The following is a 17,295-nucleotide window of genomic DNA, read 5'->3' on the forward strand; positions in this document are numbered from 1 at the left end:
AGATCTTGCAACTGCAGATTCGAGGAAAGGACCGAGAGAATTGATCGTCATTCGTGCGCTTCGATCCCCACTAAACCCCATCCCACCCGAGACTCCGGGACTTGACATAAGCCAAGACAAAGAGAGAACTACCGACGCCACATCCAACACTCCACCTTCCTCAAGAGGGCCCAAAGACGTGGTCAATGATCCCACAGAAAGTCCCTTGTTCCTAGAAAATACTCCTGCCGAGGTGTATTTGATTGGCTGCGATTTGACCAAATTCACGATCTCGCTTGTCAAAGCCTTTAACAAGCGAGCCCCTTTTCTCGTTGGATGTAACCGTGCTCACGAGGAACACAAGAACACGAGAAACCCAACCGCCCAAGCAGAAAATCGTACCAGATCTACAGATTCTCTTCACCAAGAGCTGTGCTTCAAACATTCTCACCCTCGTGTCCGCTGTTCAGATCACCATCTAACCAACCAAAAAGCACACATCGCGGATCTCCCGCAATACGAAGCCTAAAAATACGAATATCGTTTCCATGCCTTAGCGGCGGGACAATGCATCATAGCTGCTTCTTTTCCGAGTACGACTGGTGATTGGATCAGACAAACTCGTACTTCCCAGAACGGTGGAGTTCGCGTCCACATGACGGGTCCTTACATTCCCATTCTTTCCTGTGGGGGACGCCAAGGCAGTGAAAAAATCCTTGTTGCAGCTAAGAGTCCTATGATGCAACTGAATTCCCGAGTGGCAGATGCAGGAGCCAGGGATACTAGCAAGGGATCAATCGTGTTGGATCCAATGGGAGGTTTGTTTTAGGTGTTTAGGGTGAGGTAACCTTAACGACTTTGCGTTCGTGTGGGGCATGGTGTCGGGCCTGTTATCTGTTTCGGGGAGGAGATGCTCCGATGCATTGAACGAAAAGCCATATAATACTTTCTATATATCTTCATCGTCATTCCCTGGTTTTCAAATCTTGTTTCTTGTTCAGAGCATCTTCTTCTTTAAACTTCGAGCAGACACTGAATCTTCCTGGTGAATATTCTTTTCAACAAAACACAAATATCTACACTTCACTTACACAAACTTCTCATACCTCAGCAATGGATAGCAGGTAAATCGTCCCTTCAGGCCAAAGTCTCCAACCATAGCTAACAAACCCCTCAGACAATTCCACCAAGCCTCCATCTCATCCTCCTACGCAAACTCCCCTCCTAGCCGTGCCCTCTACATTTCACGCCCCAAATCTCATCCTCAACCCGAAATCAACTTCGACTTCATTGACAAGATGGCACGCGCCAAAGCCGCGATGCTCGCCATGGAGCAGCAGAGCCGGCCAACAAGCTCAAGCTCAAGCGCATCGATCCCCGAGATTGTGATCACGCCAAGCCTGGAGCGTATCGTTGAGAGCGATGATAAGAAGTGAATACATGGACTGGATTTTGAGAGGAGATATGAAATATATTGGCCCGTCGACGCCGAGTTGAGTGCGAAGATGGCGAGAGCTAAAGAGGAGATGTTGGAAAGGGAACAGCGGCTTAAGGCTACTGTGGGGACAACGAGGGTAGTTGAGGGGATGATGGTTGGTTCGAGTCCGAGGTCGAGCACGGAGACGGTTGGGCAAGATCATCAGCGAAGTCAACTTCGGCAATGAGAGACGAACGGCCAAGCAGAGCGAAATGAGGAAGATACTTTTGGACCGTTGTTGGAAAACAACTCGACAATTCCTCGTCACAAGACGGAACGAGTTCTCTTGTTGATATATATGTGGCATGAAGCCAGGAGAATTGTTGGAAGGAGAGCTGGAAAGCCAGTTGTGCCATGTTGGAATGTATGCTTGCGTATGGATACAGAAGTTGCCAAGAGAATGCATGTCGGGAATTGTTCAATATTCTGCATCTTTGGGACTGTTTAGGTGCTTGGTCAAGACACAGGTTGTCTACTGAAAGGAATTGAGATACCATAGAAGGCTATATATACTAATAACTAATGTTTAATACCTCATATTTGAATAAAACTTACTCACTCTCCACCTTCCCAACATAAATCAACTTCGTTACATTACACCATAGGCTCCCCATCTACGTACGGCAATGGTTGCGTAGCTGGCACATTCATAGTCTTCCAAGCGCCTTCATCAAATACAATCTCATCATCAACCTCTTTCAAATGCCTCGAGAACGCCTCCACACCATTCGACTTCAGCCCCAACTTCCCTGCATACGAGAACCACTGCTCTAATATTCCCGTGTCATCAGCTGTCCCCTCCACAATAGTCTCATTCCAGAAATACTTGCTCCGCGCAGTTTGTCTTGTGCTCAAGCTCTCACCGCCGAGCCTCAACCCGCTCAGGTAGGAGAGAAAATTGATGCCCTGTGTGATACGACTTCGATCGATGAGCGCTAGGACTGAGGAGAGGGTGATTTTGGATGCTGGTGCGATGATATACGAGCTGTAGAGATTCAGGGGATATGAGTAGCTTGTCCTTGTGCCGGAGAAAGAATCGGTATGTGAGCCAGTTGTGAGCATGCTGAGGGATTGGTTGAAGGCTGAGCCAGTCATGTTTTGAATATTATTGAAGGAGAGTGATTGTGACCAGGCAACTGTTCTGGAACCGAAAGAGCAGTTGATCGTGGAGGATATGGAGAGAGTGCGTCTGGCTGTCAATTCAAAGTAGAAGGATGAGTTGCTGGTGGTATTATTGGTGGTTGTGGTTGTGAGTTGAGGGTGGAACTCGAAAACTGGAGCGGAAACATGGCTTGAGATGCTCTAATTTTGGGTAAGTATCCACTCAAAGCACTAAATAGAAAGTAACTTACACTGCCAGTAGTCTGCTCTCCGTGAGCGTCTAGCCAAACAAAGACTGTACCTGTCACCCACCAGTTCTGACTAATTGTTCCAACATACCCCTCAACTGTGCTGTCAAATGCCACTACCTTGATTCCGAAGTCGTGCGGCTTTCCGTCACATAGCAATGGTAGCCAGGGGGTCACATCGATGTCAAACGTTGGCAAATCATATGCATCGATTCCGACAATTGGTCGCCAGAGTCCCGGATCAACGCCACCAGTGAAGAGGAGCAGAAATGGCCATGACACACCCGCCAGCTTCCCGTCGATCAAGAGTTGCACCTCTCTAAATGGGCTGTATCCGAACAACCATCCTGGGTTCTCTAGGAATGTGTCCACATACTCCGTTGGGACATTGGTGTACCAGAATTCTTCTGCGCCATTGCCAGATGCTTGCAGGGCGACAACTGCATTCTTAACATTTCGCGGGAGCTGAATCGAGATAGTTGCGTTATCATCGGGTAGAGACAGGACAGAAGAGATGTTTCTGCTTGAGGCGAGTGCTGAGATTGGGAAGATCTTGTCGGGAGGACTGCTCTTCGATATGTACTCATCATTGTAGTATAGCACCTCTAGAGTGACATTGAAAGCTCCAGTATACAAGTCTGTGAATACATTACTGAGATCGAAAATGATTTTTTGTTCCGTTCTGAGAAGTGTGTCGAAGACCGTCATGTCTTTTTGATAGGACCCTGGGTAGCTGGGAATAAGCATTTGTTGCTTCATGGACAGTTCCGAAAGATATTAAATTTCATGTTGTTTAGAGTTTGGTACATTGATTTCTGGAAAGCACTGGGTGTTTCAATGACGTACAATATATCCCCTCCTGGCTGGGCATGGCTGTTGATGTTCTCCAGACCTCAATATCGCCTAGAAACAGGAGCGCTAGTCTATCATATTGTCGCCCACGAGATGTTACAGACATGTTGAATATCGTAGTTGTGAAATAGCAGTCTTTGGGCGGAAAGTAAGTTCCTGGGTTCCGAGGTTAGTCCCGTTCATGCAAGTGGGCGGAATTATCATACCAACATATGGCACCCCATAGCTGCTAGTAAAAATATGCTGGAAAATGTTTTGTTTGCAGCTTGCTCCCTCATAGCTCGTTCTAGGGGGCACTTGAGCTTGGACTACCTCCGAAGCTGCCTGAACAATGCCCAAGAACAAGCTAGCAAGGGTGCAAACGATGAACGAGGTGGAAGAGACACGCATTTGGACGAGGGAGCAAGAATTCCGACATGAATTTTGGACTACCCGATCTACCAAAGAGCGGGATACAGGTGCTGTCTGTAAGTAATATAAGACTTGAACAAGCTTTCCCGCAAGCTTTCGCTATGGGAGATTATGACTGCCCACTCTTGCCAAGCAGGGCAACGTGGTATGAGACATGGGGTATGCATTGTAGATCATCGAGATAGGAAAGTGCCATCAACGAGGTACTACCAAGTAAAGAAGGTGGTGAGAAGGAGTAGCCACTTCTTCCTTATTATAAGGTACCTCGTGGTGTTGAAGTGGACGAGAATTGTGGAATAAGGGCGGCTGCAGGTGGATGGGTGTGGCTGACAGCTGTGGATCTCAAGCAACCCCGCGTTTCATTCCTTGTCAACATCAGAAGATTAGAAGATCACGACACGTCCACAGAAGAGCACAACTTCAAGCATTCATTGATTGTATCGTCGATCCTCAGCAGTTCGAGACATTATGACCCGAAACAAACTGAGCTCAACCATGGAGAAAGATTCGTCCAGAGCACGCGCCATAGATATCCGAATCATCTCTCACAACATACGGTATGCCACTGAGAAGCCTCTCAAAGGCGAAGAACCCTGGAAGGTTCGATGCCCTCGCCTGTGCACCGAGCTGGTCATCAACTCTATAGCACCCTCAACATTCATCTGCCTTCAAGAAGTCCTCCACTCTCAGCTTGTAGACGTCCATGCAGCACTGAACGAGTCTACATCAGCAGGTGGAAAATGGGACTACATTGGCGTCGGTCGAGATGATGGAAAAGAAGCAGGAGAATACTCTCCAATCTTCTATCGAAAATCTGTATGGAAGTTGAACGGCTGGGAAACAAAATGGATGAGCCCCACACCAGATGTGCCATCAATAGGATGGGATGCAGCCTGTATTCGAATTGTTACTATCGGTACCTTCACTCATCTAGAGACTGGACAAAAGATCTCGGTTCTCTGCACACATTTCGATCACGAGGGAGTGAAGTCACGAAGAGAGAGCGTCAAGATCATCCTCGCAGTGGTCAAATCCTTGACGGACACGGAAAAACCATCAGCGGTTCTGCTGGCGGGAGACTTCAACAGCCCTCCTGATGATGATGCATACAAGATTATGACTTCTCCTGAGTCGGTCATGGAGGATATATGTCTACAAATACCAAGGGAAGAACGATCCGGAAACGTATATACTTTTACTTCTTTTGGCTATGTCGACAACACACAGTCGCGGATAGACTTCATCTTTTCCAGAAAAGGTGACAAGATCAAGTATCTCACGTATGGGGTTATGGCAAACAAATTCGATGATGGTATTTGTCTTTCTGATCATCGAGCTTGTGTTGCCGATGTCTTGGTGGCAGAGTCGTAGGTGCAATCTGGTTACAAGGTACCTACTTTGGCTGTTCAGCACATTTGAAAATGAAACGAAACAAGGAAATAAGGTCCAATACTGCTTCTCATCAACTTACAGTTCAATCACTGCCAACAGGAGGCATTAAGGACCTCGGGAAGCTCTCAACATGTACAATGTCTCGTGACTGTCACATGACTCTCTATTCAAAACGTCCGTTGATTGGCTGCGGATATACGGATTTACAACTCACCGAATGAGCAAGTATTATGGTTTTATGTCAGCATTGGCGACTCCACCTGCTTCGTTGCTGACTTTAATCGATGCGGAGGAGAAAGAGGATCGAAAAATACATCCTCCTGATCAAAAGGCCACATACAGAATGTCTGAGAATCCTGCCAATTCTTCGAAACTACGAAATGCGAAGGCTTGTGAAGCTTGCCGGGCAAGCAAGAGTCGATGCGTGTATAAAAGCCAGGCTGGCATTTGCCAGAAGTGTGAACAAAATGGGAATCAATGCATCGTTCGATCCAAAGCGCGTCCCATGAGAACTCGTGCTTCGTAAGTTCTATTCGTATTGTCTTCCAACCACTTGCGATTGAGAAGCTCAGGGTTCAATGCTGAAATTGAAAGGTCGTCGGGATTGAGTCTCGTGACCAGAGGACGAAGTGACTCTTTCCCCAATGCCTCTTGAATTGAATTTTTGACCGACTTGCCTCCAAACTTCTGGGTTACTGTATTGTGCTAATTACAGTTTTGCAGCCGTCCATCAGCATCATCCGGTATAAACCCTGCAGTTAGCAATTCTGACTTTTCATTATCACTCTCTACCATCCACTCTCCAGACATCAGCAAAGACATAGCTGCACTCCAACAGCATCATATGAATGTTTTCGGAGACGGGGAGGATGACGAAGCGGACCCGGTTTATGACCCTATCAAGCATGGAATTGAGGAACCCACAATCGTTGAAAAACGAAAGGTAACCTTGAAGCAAGCCGAAGAGCTCTTAGCGAAGTACCGAGAGAAAGCATCCTTCTTCCCCTTCGTAAAGATCGCTCCAGATGCCACAGTGCCTTCTCTGTCGAGGACGTCGCCTTTCCTTCTTCTTGCTATTCTTACTTCTGCTTCGATCCAAGACAGACTGTTGCATCATCAAATCGATCATGAGTTCAGACGTGTTCTGAGTTCCAAAGTACTTCTCCAAGGACAGCGAAGTCTGGATTTTCTTCAAGGGTTGTTGGTTTACATTACTTGGTGAGTTTGGAGCTTGCCACCACATCAGGGAATTGTGCTGACAGAATCAGGTATCCGGCACATGTTAATCCTCGTGACACGACTTCATTCATGTATATGAATCTAGCCATAAGTCTACTTGTTGATCTTGGGCTCGATCAAGCTACGCCCAGTATGAACAAGACTGATGTTGCTGTCACAACTAGCGATCTGACCGATGGAGATCACTTTTCCGCAGCTGCCAGGAGAACCTATATGGGCTGTTATTACATGTCATCTGCGTAAATCACCCTCCGACCAAGGTAAAAAGGCCATACACTAACTATTTTCTAGCGCTTACGCACTTTTCCCGAGCATCAAAAGGGGTTTCCGCAAGCCTAAAAATCGTGACTACCGAGATATGCTGGACAGAGATAGCGAAGGAGTAATGCAAGAGGAATTTTCGACAGACATCGGATACACTCTCAAGTTACAACGACTATGTGAGCAGATTGGTGATGTAAATGCCCTCCCGCGGCCATCAATTGATCCGCGAATGGAAGCTCTCAACGATGAGGTGAACATACAGATGTTTCTAGGCAATCTCCAAGAGTGTCAAAAGTCTACACCTGATACGGTTAGATATGAAGGTATGTTTCATTCATAACATATAGAACAACCCAGAAGCTGACACTCCAGTCCCTCTTATGCTTGCCGAAAAATTTACGGAGATTTTGGTTTACGGACAGCCCTTGGGCTTCTTTCGTATGCCGTACAAGGACTTTCTGAAGGAGTCGGGCTATAAAATGATGAATGTCACCAATCTGACAAGCTGTTTGACGGCTTGCAAGAGCTTCTTCGATTACCTCCTCTCACTGCCAGAAGCGACTTATTTGAAGTTTACCACTGTTCACTGGGGCTACATGGTTCATGCCGTAGTAGCGATGTCGCGCCTCGCATTTGCCATGGCCGCAAAACTCGGCTGGAACGCAGATACAGCCCGGTCACAAGTACCGTTGGTGATGTACCTCGACTGTCTCTGCTACAGATTTCAGCTTCTATCCTCCGTTCCCGTCAGGACAGCAGAGTCTCTCAAGCATGCCGATGTGTATCATGTCTTCCAGATGATTCTTGGAAGTGTCAAGAAATCCTATGAAAAGCGCATCGCGAAGCTGGCCCCTGAACCACCTATTGGCCATCCTCTTGCCACGACGGGAATCTGCCCCATGATGGATTACTCGCTCAATGCCTATTTCGACCCGCTGGTCTCGATGGATGCCAGCTCATTCGATTTGAGCAGTAGTGCAACGCCGAGCGTCGAATCAACAGCTGCAACTGTTCCTCTCTATCATGATCTCTGGGCAACAATGACTGGATCTTGGGCTGAGGAGATTTGATGTTACTTTTTACTTGCAATTCGGGTTCGGTATTGTCGTGGCTCGTTCTTATGCGGCGAAAAGGGCCTCACTGCCGTGTACAGTACCATGCTCAACACTTGGTTTGACATACATTCTCACGCCAGCAACCCGAAGAGTGGAGAGGAGCCCAGCTTCGAGGGCAATCTGACTGAATGACGAAAGCATCTCATCTCATGTCACGTACATAACAACACATTGTCTTCTCTCTCATCCTCTCAGGCGCCGTACGCTGCAGCACGAACCGAATCGCAACAGCCACCTCGCGTCAGTCACGAAGTCGTCGGCACGTGATCAGCTTCCTCGAATCACAAGCAGCGCCGCCCCAATTGCAGTCTCTCGCCTCAACGGTTCAGCATGTACGAGGCCGTTCTCGGAAAACTCGATGCAGTGGCTGCAGCTTTGGGGCTGGACCGGGAGACTCAGCGAGTAGTCCCAGGCGACTAGCCATGGGGTTATCCTGTTGGTCTGGATCAAATTCCTACAACCAAGCAGGAATAATCGTCATTGCCGTCATCGATTGAGAAGTACAAAACGGGCGAGAAGTACTCCTTGAAAAGTAATCTTACTTTGGTTGGAAATGAAAAGACCAGTGCGGATCTGGCGCGCCAGAGAGCTGTGGGAGGAGGGGGAACACTGCGTAACCCATTTTCTTGGCTCGACTGTACTCGGCTCAACAACAACCAAAACGACTTATCATCTTCCACCTCTCAAACTCTAGACAAAATCTCCTCCTCGGGGCGTCAGGCTCCGGCCTCGAACTTTCCGAATTCGGCCCATAAATGCAGCGTCACATCTCTTCGATCCAGCGAGTAGAGTAGCGAGGAGAGCAAAGTACGCAAATAACCAAACAATCACTGGATATAAAGTCCGTTCGCATTGCGTCGACATCAAGCGATTGTCTGTTTGTTGGGAAACTTGCGAGGATGAGTCCTGGAGTCGAAAAGGCGGTGTGATGCACGCTGAAAAATGATGGTGTCCGGCTCTGCAAGTTCATTTGATCACAAGCATATCTATCACTTACTAGTACATATCAATCAACCTACCTATCTTTCCCAGCTCCCTTTCCAAGCACGAAAACAAACAGCCTTGCCGAGGTTATCTACCGCGCGTCCCTATTTTTGACTTTTGAATCTTACTTTTCTTCAGCTTCATGCAATAACAAATCTCTCTTGGGTAGGGCTGGCTGGCTTTCGGTCTCTGTATTTTTCTTTTTCTTTGGCGGATACCAAAGCCTAGTTGCCTCGCGTAGCGTCCTCGCTCACTCCCAGCGATACGGATCGTCCAAAGAGAGGGCGAGAAATCCAGTACCGTGCAGGAAGCTAATGCCGAGCGAGTGAAGCTCGAAGCTTGCAAATGAAGTCGGTCATTATTAGGTAGAAAATCGAGAATCGAGAGTCGAGATGGATATCTAGGTCTCCACTTGGGGTTTGGCAAGGTGGGGTGGCGAAGGGAAAGTGCGACTCTGGTGGGGTTGGAGCGGGATCCAAGATCCAAGATTAGAGATTTGGTAGGACATGACAGACAGAACTCGAAGATTGAAGTCTGAGTCTCTACCTTCAAGAAATATGGGAGTCGCTTTCGGATTATTGTCCAGCGAGGTATTGTTGTACAGAAAAGTACAGTGTGAGGGGTTACAACATCGGACGTGACACTCGCCCTACAGTATTCAGCTCGGATGAACGCCCTATACGCAGTAAATAATATAGTTCTTTTGCTGCTTATTATACCGCCACATATCGATATCAGTTATACTAGCCTACCAGTAGTCAAGGCCAAACAGTTGGATTTATTGAGGTACCTCTCGGGTTTTGCAGAGCAGTTTTTATGACCGAGAGAGCCGGTCGCTCCACCCCGCCATATTTGCACATTTTCGTACAGCTTAGCCTCCACATCGAGCGAAAGCCTGCATCGAATGCATAATTCTGCACATCAAAGCTGGATGCTTACTGGTTGGGAGGAGGAGGGGACATGAATCCTTCGAACATGAGTTCGTTGCTGGAGTTGCGGGAGTGTGACTCGAGTGTGAGCAACTCTGTATCGGACGATATTTGCCTGTGATGAATGGGACGGTTTGGTGAGTTCTGAGTTTTCGGGAATTATTTGTTTTTAGGGGCAGGAAAGCAGACATGACGCAGCTTCATGTCTGGCGAGTTGATGCAGATGTAGTGGATAGCAGATGGCGATGTTGATGTCTTGCAGCTTGCGTGCGCAACGCACCTCGGACGCGCATCAACCAACCTCACAGATGCTTTTCAGATCCGTGGCCTGGCGATCACCAATTATTAATCGTCGGGTTCCTTTAACCTTTCTCTCTAACTTTTCTTGCTGCCCGGCATAGCAATGACTTCTATCTTCATCTCAATGTTTCTTCGTCTACCGATTTGTTTGTTTATTTGTTTATTCGTTAGATGAAACAGACAACAGAACGGATGCTGTCGTTGCAGACAGAAATACTTTTAGCTGTCCATGGTTGCTCGGTAAGCTTCGAGAAAAGGTATATCAGATGGTCAGGAGGGTATATTCCGGGTGCGTCAGCATTGAGCACGACAGGTGCGGACTGACGAATGGCGGGGTGCGAATTGAAGCCACAGGATGGGGATTGGAAATGGATGGAGGCTGGGCGACGGTTAGGTTGGGTAGTGCATGAATTTGGGAAGGATGGTCGGAGGGGTAAATTTACTTTGGGAGAGAGTCATTCATGGGTACAAGCACGAGGCAAATATTTCGTGGATTTTGTCTGTACGGTGAGGTGTAAGAGTATTATGGACTTGCCCCAACATGTCGCTTATTTATGTATCTAGATATGTACCGTTTCTGGATTGTGGACAAGTTGAGACTTGGCTGGTGGATGTGTGAGGTGGTGTTGGCTTTGCAGCAGGTAATATACCAATCCAACGTGCTGGATTGCAGTAAGAGCGGCTGATTTGAGACGAGGAGGAGAGGCGAGAGAAAGGAGGAGGAGGATGATGGAGCCGTTTCGTCAGTGTGACTGACTCTTCTTGACTTCCAGACCAGAGTCGCCCTCTCGCATGCACCGCGGGAAGAGATGGAGGAGGGGGGGATTCAGCCTTCGTGGACTGACGAGTGCAATGACTGACGCACTTCCCCATGATCTCTCCAATCCATCCTTCTCTGCCCCCACCACATCTTCATCCCCTCGTAACCTAAATTCCATCCACATCCATCCACACCTTCCTTCTTCTTTCTCCTTCTTCTCTATCCTAACTCAAACATCTACTATCTCACCCCATCCTCATCGCATCGGTCGACTCTCTCCTGGGAGTCATAGCCATGCGAGCTCCTCTCCCACTCCCATCCCCACTCTGCATAAGGGCATTGCTACCCAACACCGTGTACGACAATTAGGCTGAACCAGCCGCTGCCGCCAACACAGCACAACAAAGCACGAAGAAAAAATTTCACTCAGCAAAAAAAGGACTGAGAACTGTCTCTCTCCTCTGGTTCCCCTCGCTTGATCGGCTTACGGGCGTGTCGTTGCGCTTTTCGCCCTGGTGGATCCTCTAGCTCTGCTGTGTCTAAGACTGAGTACAGGGAATCCTAATCCGCCCGGAATAGACACATTCATTCCTTTGACTGTGGAGTCGTGGTGCTTTTCTACCCAGACTCGCCAGGTACCTATCCAGGCCAGGATACTCAAGTGCCAGCTGTCTGTCTGTCTGTTTTACCTGGTTTGACAATCCGATCTTGTCTTGTCTCTGGTTTCACGGTCCGAAGCGCAACCTAGCGGGTGGCAAGCAGCTGTCACTAAGTTAGAGGATCACTCGAGCCACTGTTGTTGTCGCCGTCGGGCACTCTCACTTTCAAGTGCCTATCGATAACGAGGATTCCCTGTCAACATCCCCCTCGTCCCTCGTCGTCCTCTACCTTTTCTGCCCTACAGGCTGCTTCCCGTCACCATCCACTGCCTGTGCACCACATTTCTCGCCTGATCGCAAGGCGATCCACCCTATCTCCTCCCGCCTCCCGCCTGCCCGCCTGCCCGCCTGGCGGCCCAAAAGGTCTGAGCTTTCCCCCCCGGTACCGACCCTCTCCGTTCGATTACGATACCCACCCCATATAATTTTATTCTCGTCCCTCGGCGGAGAACATCACATCACATCCCACCACCAACAGAACAACACAAGAAAGACGAACCACGCACCGCAGGCACGCTGCCTCGCTACCATCTCCTCCGCCTGCCATCGCGACAGGATCGCGCATTGCTGTCGACGCAAATCGTCGACGCTAGGCTGAGAGATGGGCTCTGACAAAGCGAAACCGGCTTACTGCGAGGATGTGGACGATTCCAGTGGGAGGGCCGTACGAGATACGCGGCGAACTGCTGCTGTCAAACCCAAGGTATCCTATCAAGAGGATAAAGACCGTGACCGAGAGAGGGAAAAGGAACGAGAGAAGCGGAGGAGCAGCAACAAGCATAGGAGTTCGAAGTCGCATAGCGATGCGCAATATCCCGCCGAACAGAGCACCAGCGCTGCGCAACATGTCGAGATCATGACGAAGGATTTGAAACTTGAACGTCGGAAGTCCTCCAGCAGCAGTACGAAATCACCTCGTAAGTCCAACAGACCACCGTCTGCACACGAGAATCGAGGGTTCGCAAAGAGTGCTATTCCCAGCAGTTCCAAAGTTGACCCGAGCCATTTCGGAATCGCTGCTGTGTCGCAACCCATTCCTTTACGTCCTCGAGCACACACGTCGCAGACATACCCACGACCACAGAGCTTTCATGCTGCGCAGACTCCGTCTGGAAACCGAGGCCCTCCGCTGTCATCGTCGGCATATTATCAACAACCAGTAATCACACCATCATATCCACCTCCCTCGCCCGTATCCTCATACATGCAATATGCCGATCCCCAATACAACACTCCACGTCAAATTACAGCCCCTCCTCAACCTCAGTATACGTCAACATACCAATACCCTGCACCGCAGCAGTATTTACATCAATACACTATGTCCGCCCAACCACAGTACCTTATGCCACAATCCCAAGGGCAAGCTGATTACTTTGCGCCAAAGGCAACCGTGCGCCCCCTTTCAGCAAGGTTCGGCGGCGGTGACATCCCTCGGTCGCAAACTGCATTCGAGCCAGTCGTAAGAACGTCGTCTGCATTTGGAAGCCGAGATACAAGATCCCCTCGTGTCTATAGCGATTACGATACTGGATACTATGATGATGGGTACACCTCAGCTGCGGATGGAGCTACCATACGGAAATCTGAGAAGAGGAATAGCATACGAGTTCCTGTCTCCACGTCAACCATGAGCAAGGCAGAGGCAGATTCCAGAGCCATGCCTCCCCCACGTCGTCCCAGCATTCTTCGTCGCACTTCGGTATACAATTCTGATCCTATATCAGATCCTGGGCCAGGCGATTACTATGAGCGAGAAACACGACCAGAATATCGCGAGGAGGTACGACCTCGACGGCCAAGTGTCAATCGCCACTCGGTGTCTTATGATTTAGGCAATGTCAGGATTGAATCAGCAAATAGCGGTCGACGGAGACAGAGCTCTTATGAGCACCCATCTTCTGCTGGTGCTTCGGATGCTTACGATTCCAAGCGCGGGTACGAAAGCAAGTTGCAGGAAGCCGCTCAATATCAAGGAGCACCACCAGGATCCTCATATGAAGCAAAGCTCAACTCAGCCGCTTCTTACCAAGATGATGTTGGGGGAGGTCCTACAGTACCGCTTACAGCCGAAGTTCTCCGACGACAACAAAGAAAACAAGGTGGCAGTAGCCGAAGCACCAAGAGCAGCGCAAGTCGAGACGAAAGCGACTACAAGAAGTCGGCAACAACACGTACCACGAGAAGTGGCAGCGGAGACAATGATGAGAACGTGACCCTGAAAGTCACAGGACAAACACGAGTAATGGTCGGCGGAATGCAAATCGATTGCTCCGATGGAGGAGAGATCTCCATCCAACGGCAGAAAAGCCTCCGAAACGGCAGCGAGCGCTCCAACTCGGAATATGGCGGTGGACGAATTGAAGATCGTCAGAGCCGCGTTAGTCGCCCATCAGGACGATCGAGGATGTCTTCGCAATCAGGCGAGTCATGGACTCGCACACCACAGTATCCCAAGGATTACCGGGACGGCAACTTCATTTGATAGCCATTTCATTTGCAAGCGATGATATTTATTTCAAGTTTCACTGGATTTAGCGCATGATCTTTCGGAGAAGGATCTTCAGTTCTCTTTCGATAATTCGATTCTTGGATCTTCTCTGTGCAAAAAGACTTCATCATGGGTGGCTCGTGGCTTTCACTTTCTCCTTTTTTGGTTCTGTCCAACAAAAAGAGTCGGAGAAAAAGTTTTATACCCCCAAGAGAGCACTTGAGAGCTTTACTTGATTTGCTATTTTTGTTTCCTTTTATTTGCAACTTTCGAAGAACTGTTGTTTCGATATGATTTGTATGACTGTATGATTTATGATGGATACCTACTTTCGACTACTTTTTTCTATTCTGCATACCCTTCGCATTTGGTTTTGGCTATTTCTTGGCGACAGATTGGACAGTATTTTGGATGGATTTGATTGAAAGACATGCATCGATTGCTAGCAATGGCATGTATCTTTTATCTTTGGGATTATGGACATGGATTGAACGACTTGGGCGAGCTGATAGCCAGCTTCCTTGTGCGGGTTATATAATAGTTCGCATGGGAAATTGGCGTTGACATGGAAGTTGCAATTGGAAATTGATAGATCTGTACAGATTCTGTATCTTGAGTTTGTGCAGATTTGTATGAGTTCTTTTGAATGGAAGTGTGTCTTTTGCTGGCAATTTATCATCAAGATTGATATGAGCAATCAGGAACAAGGAGAGGAATATGTCCTCGGGGAATTCCATGACTAGCATAGCTTCTGGTCGTGGTGAGATAAGAGGGCCCCCGAGACAAGCAAATAGCTAATGATCAAAATACCATAATTCCAAACACTGCGCCTGCATCCACTTCACCTTCGTCTCCTTGTAAACAAATAGAACCTGTCCTTCGCGCTGCTGTGACGTAACGGTCGGGTTCAGGGGTCGCAGTGCTAAACTTAAGCGAATTTTGGTGTTGCTGTGGCACCCGTCCCGCCGCTAAAAGTAAACAGTGCCGATCGCCAGCCTTCCGCATTTCCAACTCCACCCAACCTCTCGGATTAAGGGAATACCACGAGACAGGTTCACAAGTTGAGTTCACTCGTCACTTGCATTCCTCCTTCTTCATACACAAGACATCTCCGCAATCTTCAGCAACTACGCGTCACGACCCACGAATACACTCCGCGATAAGCACCTGTTTACTTAGGATTGGCACAACACGATCCTCAGTGACGCACATCGTCACAACATCTCTACCTCAAATCCAGCTTCTACTGAAGTCTTGCCAGAATAATCACCAACAATGGCACCTCTTCCAGAGCAAGCATCGACCTTCAAAAGCTACCTCACTTCCCTCCTCACACGCACACCATCTCCCTCACCATCCGCCTCACCCTCAACTCTCACCACGCGCCTCAACGACATCACCACCACCCTCTTCAAACGCTCGTCCCACGGCCTCCCTAACCCCGGCGCTGGCGTCACCGAACCCGACAAAGTCCCCAACAAAACCGTCTTCATCCTCATCGGTCTCATCGGCGCCGGGTTCGTCGTAACCGGCATCTGGTTCTTCTTCTGGGCCAAAAACGGCGGTTTCTATTTCAAAGAGAACGACTGGGACGACTACAAGTCCACCGTCCTCCGCCGCAAAGGTCCCAACGGCACCACCCTCAGCGGCGCAACAGAGAGCACCGACCTCGGCGGCGGCAGTATCGTGCATGGCGAGAAAGGCGGACGCAGTCTCTGGGGCGGACGCAAGAAGAACAAAAAGGCAAACAAGGCTATGAATGGTGTAGATCGGTACAAGGACTTTGATGAGGAGAGCAGCGCGCTCGGCACGGAGAGTTATGGTGGAAGTACAGTTGGTGGCAGCGAGATGGGATATGCCGCCCACGTTACCGCTGGTCAGCACAAAGTCAAGAAGTCAAAGGATAAAACTACCAAGCCGAAGAAAGTCAAGAAAGCTAAAGGCGCGCCTAGCGATGCGGGAACACTGGATACGGAACTCGATGTTGACGCTGATGTCGCTGACGCGATGCGAGCTTACCGCCATGAGAAACCCGCGAGAGTTGGAGGCTTGAATAAACAGCCTGATGGCAGCTCCTGGGATGGCTCAAACACCAACGATGGCTCGACGGCTGCTTCTAAACTCCTATCTCACCGCGAAAAGACACCTACCAACACACCCACCAAAGTCAAGAAGGACCGCAAAGATACCTACACCGGCGGCTCCGCAGGAATCCGCAAAGTCGTCAGCACCAGCGAAGGCGGCGCATCATCCTTCTGGGGTAAATCATCCGGGTCCGGCTCAGTCGTCACAAACGACGAGCGCATCAAAGCCGAAGCCCGCAAGCTCCAAGAGAAAGGCCGGGCTGCGCAACGCAGAGATTTCTCGTTCAACGTCGGAGATGATAATAGTACCGTTGTGAGCGGCAACTCGGGCATGAGCGAGCATGATAGGGAGAGGGAGAGGCGGAGGGAGGAGAGGAGGGAGGAGAGGGAGAGGAGGAGGAAGAGTAGGAGTCCCACCAAGAGGGAGAGGGTTCCCGGGAGCTATATTGAGGAGGAGGTGGGGAGCCTCGTGGGCAGTCAGGAGGGGAGTGAGGTTGGGACGAAGAGTTATCATCATGTTATTCCGGGGTTGTCGAGTGCGGGGAGTGCGGTGGGGAGCGATTATGCGGAGGAGAGACGGAGGAAGAGGAATGGTGGGGGTGGCGGTGGGTATAGAAGGGGACGAAGGGACAGTTTGAGCGATTGAGTCTATTGGGGATCGGGAGATGGACCGATACAATGATGATTAGTTGGGCGGATTGACGGATGATTATGAGTGATGGCATCTTTTGAGCGGAACTGGACAAATTGCATGGCCTGCGTATGCGAATGAATGATACATGGATGAATGCTTGGAGTTGGGTTGATTGTACTTTATGTAGATCTGCTAGGGAATTCATGAACATAAAAGGCACAGCGTAGAACAAATACATCCATGCAAACACTCCACCTTTCCTGTGTTTCATTCCTATATTTAGTGACAAGTTAAATCATGCTGTACAGGAAAGAATACACTGCTCCCCACTCAGCACTGTAGACTAAGTAAACTATGGTGTGAGGGTAATGTCATC

General features: G+C 49.1%; 6 protein-coding genes across 7 annotated transcripts; 5 read left to right on the top strand and 1 right to left on the bottom strand.

Moving 5' to 3' along the window:
- The first annotated feature begins 44 nt into the window (after positions 1-44).
- Positions 45-1,988, top strand: ONS95_010110 (uncharacterized protein). Its single transcript, XM_058503679.1, has 2 exons — positions 45-1,103; positions 1,157-1,988. Exons 1-2 carry the CDS (start codon positions 1,093-1,095, stop codon positions 1,413-1,415), a joined length of 270 nt encoding a protein of 89 aa, XP_058360392.1. The 5' UTR covers positions 45-1,092; the 3' UTR covers positions 1,416-1,988.
- ONS95_010111 (uncharacterized protein) lies at positions 1,989-4,427 on the bottom strand. 2 transcript variants are annotated; one of them, XM_058503680.1, is made up of 4 exons: positions 3,864-4,427; positions 3,652-3,813; positions 2,809-3,530; positions 1,989-2,758 (listed from the first exon to the last, which is right to left on the bottom strand). In XM_058503680.1, the coding sequence occupies exons 1-4, from the start codon at positions 4,045-4,047 to the stop codon at positions 2,051-2,053; spliced, it is 1,776 nt and encodes a 591-aa protein (XP_058360393.1). In that variant the 5' UTR covers positions 4,048-4,427; the 3' UTR covers positions 1,989-2,050. The 2 variants fall into 2 exon arrangements, with proteins under 2 accessions (XP_058360393.1, XP_058360394.1); XM_058503681.1 differs by having other exon boundaries at positions 2,809-3,813.
- A 136-nt stretch (positions 4,428-4,563) lies between these two features.
- Positions 4,564-5,439, top strand: ONS95_010112 (uncharacterized protein; the record flags this gene model as incomplete). Its single annotated transcript, XM_058503682.1, has 1 exon — positions 4,564-5,439. The coding sequence occupies one exon, from the start codon at positions 4,564-4,566 to the stop codon at positions 5,437-5,439; it is 876 nt and encodes a 291-aa protein (XP_058360395.1).
- Positions 5,440-6,304: 865 nt separating this feature from the next.
- Positions 6,305-8,033, top strand: ONS95_010113 (uncharacterized protein; the record flags this gene model as incomplete). Its single annotated transcript, XM_058503683.1, has 4 exons — positions 6,305-6,678; positions 6,729-6,938; positions 6,991-7,286; positions 7,336-8,033. 4 exons carry the CDS (start codon positions 6,305-6,307, stop codon positions 8,031-8,033), a joined length of 1,578 nt encoding a protein of 525 aa, XP_058360396.1.
- Positions 8,034-12,311: 4,278 nt separating this feature from the next.
- ONS95_010114 (uncharacterized protein) lies at positions 12,312-14,195 on the top strand (the record flags this gene model as incomplete). Its single annotated transcript, XM_058503684.1, has 1 exon — positions 12,312-14,195. The coding sequence occupies one exon, from the start codon at positions 12,312-12,314 to the stop codon at positions 14,193-14,195; it is 1,884 nt and encodes a 627-aa protein (XP_058360397.1).
- A 927-nt stretch (positions 14,196-15,122) lies between these two features.
- ONS95_010115 (uncharacterized protein) lies at positions 15,123-17,164 on the top strand. The gene has a single exon (XM_058503685.1). The coding sequence runs from the start codon at positions 15,477-15,479 to the stop codon at positions 16,929-16,931; it is 1,455 nt and encodes a 484-aa protein (XP_058360398.1). The 5' UTR covers positions 15,123-15,476; the 3' UTR covers positions 16,932-17,164.
- Positions 17,165-17,295: the final 131 nt, after the last annotated feature.

The sequence above is a fragment of the Cadophora gregata genome, assembly GCF_030347475.1.
Source record: "Cadophora gregata isolate MNR1 chromosome Unknown scaffold_4, whole genome shotgun sequence".
NCBI lineage: Eukaryota > Fungi > Ascomycota > Leotiomycetes > Helotiales > Ploettnerulaceae > Cadophora > Cadophora gregata.